General features: G+C 41.3%; 1 protein-coding gene across 4 annotated transcripts; it reads right to left on the bottom strand.

Moving 5' to 3' along the window:
* Positions 1-970: 970 nt before the first annotated feature.
* On the bottom strand, positions 971-8,658 carry LOC149158340 (uncharacterized). Of its 4 annotated transcripts, none has more exons than XM_089437741.1 (4): positions 8,462-8,658; positions 8,250-8,284; positions 1,516-1,571; positions 971-1,423 (listed from the first exon to the last, which is right to left on the bottom strand). In XM_089437741.1, the coding sequence occupies exons 1-4, from the start codon at positions 8,607-8,609 to the stop codon at positions 1,333-1,335; spliced, it is 330 nt and encodes a 109-aa protein (XP_089293867.1). In that variant the 5' UTR covers positions 8,610-8,658; the 3' UTR covers positions 971-1,332. The 4 variants fall into 4 exon arrangements, with proteins under 4 accessions (XP_089293867.1, XP_089293869.1, XP_089293870.1 ...); XM_089437744.1 differs by lacking the exons at positions 8,250-8,284; positions 8,462-8,658 and adding exons at positions 1,649-1,683; positions 1,861-2,208 and having other exon boundaries at positions 1,026-1,423; XM_089437742.1 differs by lacking the exons at positions 971-1,423; positions 1,516-1,571 and adding exons at positions 7,745-8,024; positions 8,117-8,172.
* Between the last annotated feature and the right edge of the window lie 1,521 nt (positions 8,659-10,179).

Genomic DNA, 10,179 nt, shown 5'->3' with positions numbered 1-10,179 from the left:
TCTCAACAATCTTGCTTCTTCAAGGACGGTTAAACTTTCAGGATATAGCTTTGTGGTTTCACCTTTTGCTCTATTCTCACTGCCATTTGTAAAGTTTTTATAAGCCATATGATGATTTTTCAACTGTCAAATTTGAGTTCTAAAATGAAAAATCTCACTGTGTTGCGAAACCAGAGAATTTTTTTGGAAGACTTAAATAACTTCGTAAATTGCAAGTCGATTTGGTTGAATTAGCTCAAAAATTCTTAGAAGCAAAAGAAAATGTTTAGTAATAACCAATTTCATCAACTAACTTTCTATGGACAGGCTTTGATAAAACAATTTCTTTGCAATTCTAAGTGTTTGCTTACCTGCATTGGGCTATATGATGCAGGAGCATCTAGCTCACCATGACCGGGTGAAGTCTCACCCAGGTTTGAAGGTTGTTGATCATCTGGATTGTTTTATTTTATTTTAGTACACGTGGTCATAAGGTAGTTTTTAATTTGTTTTTTCTGTCACAGTCGGTGTGTTAAGTTACAGTTAAGTAGACAATTAGTAATTAGGAAATAATTTGTCAATTTAGGAGAAAAACAAGAAACTCTCTAAATGAATCTTGTAATATCAAATGAGCAGTGGTTATCAACCATATCAAGATTGTTTAACTGAACCCTATGACAATTTTAATTAACTGCAATCAACTGTAACAGAAATGTATAAAAGCAGGGATGTAACACGATGGAGAGGTTCAGAAAATTCAGATTGAAGAAATAAAAATAATACAGAGACAGATCTCTTCTACCATTGTCCATCTGCAATTACTATTCATTGTTCATTTACTGTAGCTTAATGACTTTTTTTTTCCAATAGATTGATAAATGATAAACTAGGAGTGATCACCTGAATCGTGATCCCTAATAGACACACAGATTTTTTCAAACCTGGGCGGACATTCGCACACAGCGTAGTGACTAACAGAAAGGGGAAAACAGTCTGAGGACCGAGCAATAGTCAAACAACGTGAGCAAGAAAACAATACATGGAAGACAACCAGAACAGAGGTATTTTCATCGCACATTTACATAGTCGTTACAAATCGAACATTACATGCTAAAATTGTATTTGTTATGTTGTCAAACGAAACATATACATCGAGGGTTTTCTTTCCTGTAAAATAAATTGAAGTTAAGGGCGAAACCCTAGACGAGGGTTTGAACACAGTCACCAATACTCTTTCTACCCAACGGCCATTGTGATCGACCAAAGCACAGTTATCGATAGAGACAATAATTACAGACAAGCTACAACAAACTGTGACCATTAACCTACAGGACCTAGAGACCTAACAAAACGTCAAAAGCTTGAAGAGCCAGAGCCTACCGGCAGGTTTCCATCGTGTGGAATAGGAGACGGAGAGCCCGCATACCCAAGTCGCATTCCAGACCTGCACCAGAAAACCACTGAGATTAATATGCATGCACGGCAATAAAACTCGGAAACAAAACTGTGCAAGATAAGAGGAATGTTGTAGCTTACCTGAGTAGGCAGAGCTGAGCTCGAGGAACAGAGCCATCGCAAATGAATTTATAGAGCTGAGACCAAAGGAACGGCGTTGGTAAGCAACGATTCTACAAGAAGGACAAGTTGATACAGGGAAGGGTAGCATTACCTGTTTGAACCTGCGAATGACCACCGGACTACCCCCTGAATCCAAGAAAGCCATTACATACATAAGACAGAGATCAAAGGCAGCAGAAAATACGAGCTAAAGATAATCAAGCATGAGCAGTAGAGAAGAACCAGAACCAGAGAGCAGTCCCCTGACGGGCCGAAGTTTACAAACACAATTATAGTCGGAAAACATAACAACCGAGAACTCACCAGGTGAAATGAAGCCAAATAAGCACCACAGAGCCAGAGTAACACCAAAACACCGGAGAAAGCCTTCCATGAGTTCACAATCAAGTCAAATGGAGTGATACATGTTCATAGCCTTCACCGGAGGCGCACCAGAAGTCACCACATTCATGAGAGCAGAGGCTACACAGCACGACTCCAGAAACCCTCACAGAACTCTCTCGGCAGGCAGAACAATCCAGAATAGCTGAGGAACCAAGTAATTGGGGCAAAGAGCGAGTCGGGAATCAGGCCCAAGGCAAATGGGCAGCCATTTAATGCAACATTAATTCACATTACCAACCAACAGCTAAAATATCAACGAACGATTTCCACGCAGATATAACAACTCAACGATAGTGAACACATCATAGCCTACCGACGCGTGGAACTGCGGGCCAGTGTGGCTGGGTTACACCAGAGTGGTATCAGAGAAAATTAAGTTGACTGAGGATATGGAAGTAGGGCGACGAGGCCGAGGCCGAGGTGGCAAAGGTGCTCGCACATTGGTAGATGAAGGGTTAAGAGAGGAGATCAGAATTCTTTCTGCCCGTTTGGAGGTAGTAGAGGCAGGTAGACGGAGAGATCCAGAAATGGGTGATGCTAGAGATGAGGAAGTAGAAGTGGCAGCAGATGGACCGGAGGGTGAATCCACAGAGGTGAGATTGCTGAAGTCTGTTTTATTAGCAAGCAGTAAACCTAAACCAGAACTCCTGATGTATGACGGAAGCCTTTCTATCGATGTTTTGCTAGATTGGATTAGCGAGATGGACAAGTACTTTGAGTGCGAGGAAGTCAACGAAGACTGGAGAGTCAAATTCACGGCGACAAAACTGAAGGGACACGCAACCCTATGGTGGGATAGTGTCCAGAACGAGAGGAAGAGATTGAATAAGGCACCGATTAAAACCTAGTCAAGAATGGTGGCCAAGTTAAAAGGCAGATTTCTCCCAAGGTACTATCAGATTGCATTACACAGGCAGGTACAGAATCTGAGACAGAAAGGACCGATGGTAAAAGAGTATACGGAGGAGTTCTATCGAGTGAATTTGCGAGCCGGATATACAGAAGATACCACAGAAAGGATAGCCAGGTATGTTAATGGGCTAAGGATGGATATTCTAGATGAAATAAGTATTTTATCTCCGAATAATACCGAGGAGGCATATTAGAGCGCAATAAAGGCGGAGGAGAAAAGTACCAGAAGGTAGAATTCCCAGAGAGGACAAGGAGCTAGCAGAGGGAAAGGCCAGTCCTATGGCAGGGGCCAGACTGCTAGCAGCAGTGAGGAAGCCAACAGTTCGAAAACTTCTGGAATAGTAGACAGAGGAGACAGTACGGGAGGCGGCAGATCGTCCGAGCATGGTAGGGGAAATGGCCGAGGTAGAGGGGCTAGTTATCAATGTTATAGGTGTCATAAGTGGGGGCACCGCTTGTTTGAGTGTCGAGAAGCAGATCCAACTGGACAGTGTGGTGCGTATGTGGCGCAACCACAGGAAACAACAGCACTCCCTCAAGAGGCGGAGAATGCTCTAGAGATGGGAGAAGCTTTGGTGCTACATAAGGTGCTATTGAAACCAGTCAAGGAGAATACCGAACAAACACAGCGGAAAGCTCTGTTCAGGGCGATTTGCAAATCACGAGGTAAGCGTTGTAAACTAATAATTGACAGCGGAAGTACCGACAATTTGGTGTCCACAGAAATGGTGGAAAAGCTGGAGTTGAAACGCTTAAAGCATCCCAATCCGTATAGAGTCTCGTGGCTACAAAAGGGCCACCAATTGCTGGTGGATGAAGAGAGCGAGGTCGAGTTTTAGATAGGCAGATATAAGGACAAAATTGTTTGTGACATCATGCCAATGGATGTATGTCACATATTGTTGGGCAGACCTTGGCAATTCGATAGGAAAGTGACACACGATGGAGTGACGAATTGTTATAAATTCGAGAAGGATGGAATCAAGCATACGCTTGGGCCTATCAAAGAAGAAGAAGGAGCAGCTGAGACAAGTGAAACTAGATCATTGTTGGTGAGTGGAAAACAGTTTTTAAAACAGGTAGAGGACAGTGAGGTAGGTTTTGTGGTGGTAAAGAAAGCAAGGACAGTTCTACTGCATACGGAAATTTCAGACTTGCCCATAGAGATTTAGCAAATGTTAGAAGAGTTTGCAGACATAGTTGTAGATGACTTGCTGGACAAGTTACCCCCCAAGTGGAGCATTAGTCATCACATTGATTTCATACCCGGAGCCAGTTTGCCGAATAAAGCGGCATACCAAATGAGCCCCAAGGACAATGAAGAAATCAGAAAACAGGTGCAAGAGCTATTCGACAAGGGTTTGATAAGGGAGAGCTTGGGTCCCTGTGCTATTCCAACAGTCCTCACTCCCAAGAAGGGAGGGGAATGGCAGATGTGCACCGACTCAAGGGCCATTAATAAAATCACCATCCGGCACAGGTTTCCGTTACCGTGAATGGATGATATGATGGACTGTTTAAGCGGGGCAGCTTATTTCTCTAAAATAGATTTGAAGAGTGGGTACCATCAGATTCGGATATGGGAGGGAGACGAGTGGAAGACAGCCTTTAAGACAAATGAAGGGTTGTACGAATGGTTGGTCATGCCATTTGGGCTGAGCATTGCACCCAGTACATTCATGAGGCTAATGAATGAGATGCTGAAGGAGTATATTGGGAAGTTTGTGATAGTTTACTTGGATGACATCCTTATCTTCAGCAGAACGAAAGAAGAACACCTTCAACATGTGCGTAAGGTGCTGAAGAAATTACAGCAGAACAAACTGCTGATAAACTTGAAGAAATGTACTTTTCTGCAGAAGGAATTAATTTATTTGGGGTTTGTGGTAGCAAAGAATGAACTAAAGATTGATCCGGAGAAGGTGGCGGTGATAGTAAATTGGCTATCTCGGAAAAATATATTTGAGGTACGTAGCTTTCACGGATTGGCAAGTTTCTATAGGAAGTTTATCAAGAATTTCAGCGAAATTTGTGCGCCCATGCTAGATACCATCAAAAAGGCTAGCCAACCTTTTCGGTGGACAGAAGCAGCAGAGAGAAGTTTCCAGTTGTTGAAGAGGAATATTACTGAGAGGTCGATCCTGAGGCTGCTAGACTTCCAGAAGTTGTTTTAGGTACGTTGTGACGCCAGCGGGACAGCAATCGGGGCTGTACTCAGTCAGGAGGACAAGCCTGTGGCATTCTTCAGCAAGAAGCTGAAAGAGAGTAGGTAGAAATACTCATCGTATGATAAAGAGTTTTATGCTGTTGTACAGGCATTAAAACACTGGAGGCATTATTTATTGGGAAATGAATTCGTGCTGTTCTCGGATAATTCTGCACTACAGTATGTGATGCAGCAGCACAAACTCAACCACAAACACGCCAAATGGGTAGAGTATTTACAGAGTTTTAATTTCGTACTGAAGCACATTAGTGGGCAAGAAAATAAGGTAGCAGACACATTGAGTAGGAAGGCTCTACTTCTGTAGGAAAGCACTGTGTAGGTGCTGGGTTTTGAGCACTTACAGGATCTATACCGGATGGATATAGATTTTAAGGAGCCCTATGAGGTGTGCCAGAACCCTTTAGTAAGGGACAACAGTCCTTGGTTGGACTACAATTTACAGGAAAAATTGTTGTTTAAAGGAGGACAGTTGTGCATACCTGACTGCTCGATGAGGGAGAATATTATTCACGAGAAACATAGTGGAGGGTTTGCCGGACACTTCGGCATGGATAAGACCCTCGAGCAGATTAGTCACTTTTATTTTTGGCCGAAAATGCGACAAGATGTACAATGTTTTGTGGCCAAATGAAAAGTGTGCCAATTGGCAAAGGGGCATAGTCAGAACACTGGACTGTATGCACTGTTACCTGTTCCAAGCAGACCATGGGATTCAGTCAATTTGGATTTCATCTTGGGTCTGCCAAAGACACAGCAAGGATATGATTCAGTAATGGTAGCGGTGGACAGGTTCTCAAAAATGGCACATTTTATACCTTGCCGAAAAACCAGTGACGCCACTCACGTGGCCCACTTGTTTTTCAATGAGATTGTCAGGTTACATGGATTGCCCAAATCTATCCTTTTGGACAGGGACATGAAGTTCACGGGACACTTTTGGCGTACCTTATGGAAGAAAATGGACACACAGCTAAGCTACAGTTATGCATATCACCCGCAAACCGACGGGTAGACAGAAGTTGTAAATAGGAGTCTGGGAAACTTGTTACGCAGCTTAGTCGGAGAGAATTCACGGATGTAGGACCGGGTGCTAGCACAGGCAGAGTTCTCTTACAACGACTCGCCTAACCTCAACACAGGTTTTAGTCCCTTTCAGATCCTGTATGGCATGCATCCTCACGGAGTGTATGAACTTCGGGATCTTGGATTACAGGAAAGACGAAGTGCGGATGGAGAAGATTTCGCTAATGCGATGAGAGACTTGCACAAACAGGTGAAAATAAAGTTACAGGACAACAACTTAAAGTACAATCAACATGCAGATCTAAAGAGGAACGAAGTGTAGTTTGAAGTGGGGGACGAAGTCCTCACACACTTACGCAAGGAACGCTTCCCTAAAGGTACGTACAATAAAATGAAGTATAAAAAGATAGGGCCTTGCAAAGTCCTTCGGAAGTTTTCAGCTAATGCCTACGAGATACAGTTGCCACCCAGAATAGGCATTTCACCTATATTTAACGTAGCAGACCTGTTCCCATACACGGCTGACCCACAGGAAAAGGAAGAAGATGGACCCATACAAGCTACACGGAGTACCCAGGAAGACAGAGAAGCTTGGAAGAGACAAATGCCTTACGTTCAACCTCCTGAGATCAAAAGCATCCTCGAAACTCAAGTGGTTAAACGAACTCAATGGAAGGACTACATTCAGTACCTGGTCAAGTGGAAGAACTGTCCAATTGAGGACAGTTCGTGTCTTGATGCCAGGCAGATTGCACAAACAGGGACTTCGGTCGAGAAGCTCATGGGCCGGAGCCATGATCTCTTTTTGCCCCGGGAACCTGATGCAGGAGCATCTAGCTCACCATGACCGGGTGAAGTCTCAGCCAGGTTTGAAGGTTGTTGATCATCTGGATTGTTTTATTTTCACGTGGTCATAAGGTAGTTTTTTTTTAATTTTTTTCTGTCAGAGTCGGTGTGTTAAGTTACAGTTAAGTAGACAGTTAGAATTACTACAGTATGAATAGTAATTAGGAAATAATTTTTCAATTTAGGAGAGAAACGGCAAACTATCTAAATGATTCTTGTAATATCAAACGAGCAGTGGTTATCAACCATATCAAGATCGTTTAACTGAACCCTATGTCAATTTTAATTAACTGCAATCAACTGTAACAGAAATGTATAAAGGCAAGGATGTAACACGATGGAGGGGTTCAGCAAATTTAGATTGAAGAAATAAAAATAATATAGAGACATATCTCTTCTATCCATTTTCCATCTGCAATTACTATCCATTGTTCATTTACTATAGCTTAATAACTTTTTTTTCCCCATAGATTGATAAATGATAAACTGGGAGTGATCACGTGAATCGCGATCCCACTGTTTCTCGTAATAGACATAGATTGTTTCAAACTTGGGCAGACATTCACACACAGCATAGTGACTAACAAAAAGGGGAAAATAGTGCGAGGACTGAGTAACAGTCAAATAACATGAGCAAGAAAACAATACACGGAAGACAACTAGAACAGATGTATTTTCAGCGCACATTTCATAGTCGTTAGAAATCGAACATTACATGCTAAAATTGTATTGCTTATGTTGTCAAACGAAACATATACATCGAGGGTTTTCTTTCCTGTAAAATAAATAAACCAAGTACCATGACCGTAATTGAAGTTAAGGGCAAAACCCTAGACGAGGGTTTGAACACAGTCACCAATACTCTTTCCACCCAACGGCCATTGTGATCGACCAAAGCATAGTTATCGACAGAGACAATAATTACATACAAGCTACAACAAATTGTGACCATTAACCTACAGGACCCAGAGACCTAACAACACGTCAGAAGCTTGAAGAGCTAGAGCCTACTGGCAGGTTTCCATTGTGTGGAATAGGAGACGGAGAGCCCCCGTACCCAAGTCGCATTCCAGACCTGCACCAGAAAACCACTGAGATTAATATGCATGCACTGCAATAAAACCTGGAAATGAAACTGTGCAAGATAAGAGGAATGTTGTAGCTTACCTAAGCAGGCAGAGCTGAGCTCGAGGAACAGAGCCATCGCAAACAAATTTATAGAGCTGAGACCAAAAGAACGACATTGGTAAGCAATGATTCTACAAGGAGGACGAGTTGAAACAGGGAAGGTTAGCATTACCTGTTTGAACCTGCGAACGACCACCGGAGTACCCCCTGAATCCAGGACATCCATTACATACATAAGACAAAGACCAAAGGCAGCGGAAAATATGAGCTAAATATAATCAAGCGTGAGCAGTAGAGAAGAACCAGAACCAGAGAGAAGTCCCTTAATGAACTGAAGTTTACAAACACAATTATAGTCAGAAAACATAACAACCGAGAACTCACCAGGTGAAACGAAGTCGAATAAGCACCACAGAGCCAGAGTAACACCAAAACACCAGAGAAAGCCTTCCATGAGTTCACAATCAAGTCGAATAGAGTGATACACGTTCATAGCCTTCACCGGAGGTGCACCAGAGGTCACCGCATTCATCAGAGCAGAGGCTACATAGCACGACTATGGAAACCCTCACAGAACTCTCTCGGCGGGCAGAACAATCCAGAATAGCCAAAGAACCAAGTGATTGGGGCAAAGAGCGAGTCAGGAACCAGGCCCGAGGCAGATGGGCGGCCATTTAATGCAACATTAATTCACATTACCAACCAACAACTAAAATATCAACGAACGATTTCCACATGGATATAACAACTCAACGATAGTGAACACGTCATAGCCTACCGACGCGTGGAACTGTGGGCCAGTGTGGATGGGTTACACCACTATATTTCCTTCACTATGTGCTCTCTACCTGTAATTTGTAATTTTGTTCATGTTTTCCTTTTCCACATCGGAAAGAACTTTGACTTGGTAACCATATTTTTTTTCAAGAAAAACAGAGGAATTCATTGGGTTTGTATGGCAGTGTGTATATACAATAGTGGCAACACAAGTTGAAATGAGAGTGACAGAACCCAAAACAAGGTTTTGATTTAAACTTTGAAAATAGAGTATAAATTTGCTAAAAGAGAACATTGGGATATATTGATTGTTTGGGTTAGTTTGAAAGTCATTTCATGAGTGACTTATGAGGATAGATGTTATGAAATAGCCATAAATGTTGAATGAGTAATTATAGTCTATATGGGAGTGGAGTAATAATAGTCTATATGGGAGCGGAGTAATAAGAATGTGTTGTGAAAAAGTAGGAATAATATGACAATAAGTAATGGGTAATGATGAGCAAAATAAGTAAAAAGTAAATTTTTTATCTATAAGTTAGGTTTTGATACTCATAAACATAGTTTGGGAAAAATGTTGGCTTATGCAGTGGGATAATATGGTAGGTAGGAGCATTTCAACAGCAATTTTAAATATGGTTAGTGATTCAACTACCATAAAAATCCACCTAAATGAGCACTAAACAATGACTTTCATAGTAAGACCTATTTTTTCTTTCCTATTTTATTTATTCATTTATTCCAATCTACTATACTACTTGATTAGTGAAAAGAATCCATTCCCTCACTTTTATAAGAAATTTGAATGCATCCATATTCATAACAAGATTACAAGTAGACTCATATTCAAATTTGTGAAATATAACTCAATGAATCTACGACATGAGAAATTAACTATTGAAATAGATTTGATGTCGAAAAATGTCAAAAAATTGAGTGGTATTATGGCTTGGTGATTGTTTAGAACCAAGTTTTAACATAATCATTGTGTCTTTGGCTCTCTTTGATTGTCATACGATAAAGTTATTTTGAAATTTATTCATGACATTTCTAAATACACAATAAATATTTTGATAAGGAAGTAATAATTCTTCAATCTCTCTCTAGTCTTCATGGGATGTTGTCCATGACTCCATCTCCTTTATATGCTAACAAGGATAAATAGAGAAATTTCTAGATCCTCCTCTCATAGATTCTCTTCATGGATCCCTTTCTCATATGTTTATCTTTTGAAATGTGGATTCATCCTTGGTGACAACTCTAAATTGTGGACAAATATTTGAGAATATCTTTCTGGCAACATGCTCTACTATACTGAATAAATT

The sequence above is a fragment of the Pinus tabuliformis genome, chromosome 5_2 (assembly GCF_031772625.1).
Source record: "Pinus tabuliformis cultivar Carrire ecotype Pingquan chromosome 5_2, CPIR1, whole genome shotgun sequence".
Lineage (NCBI taxonomy): Eukaryota > Viridiplantae > Streptophyta > Pinopsida > Pinales > Pinaceae > Pinus > Pinus tabuliformis.
This window is presented reverse-complemented; position numbering and strand designations above follow the sequence as displayed.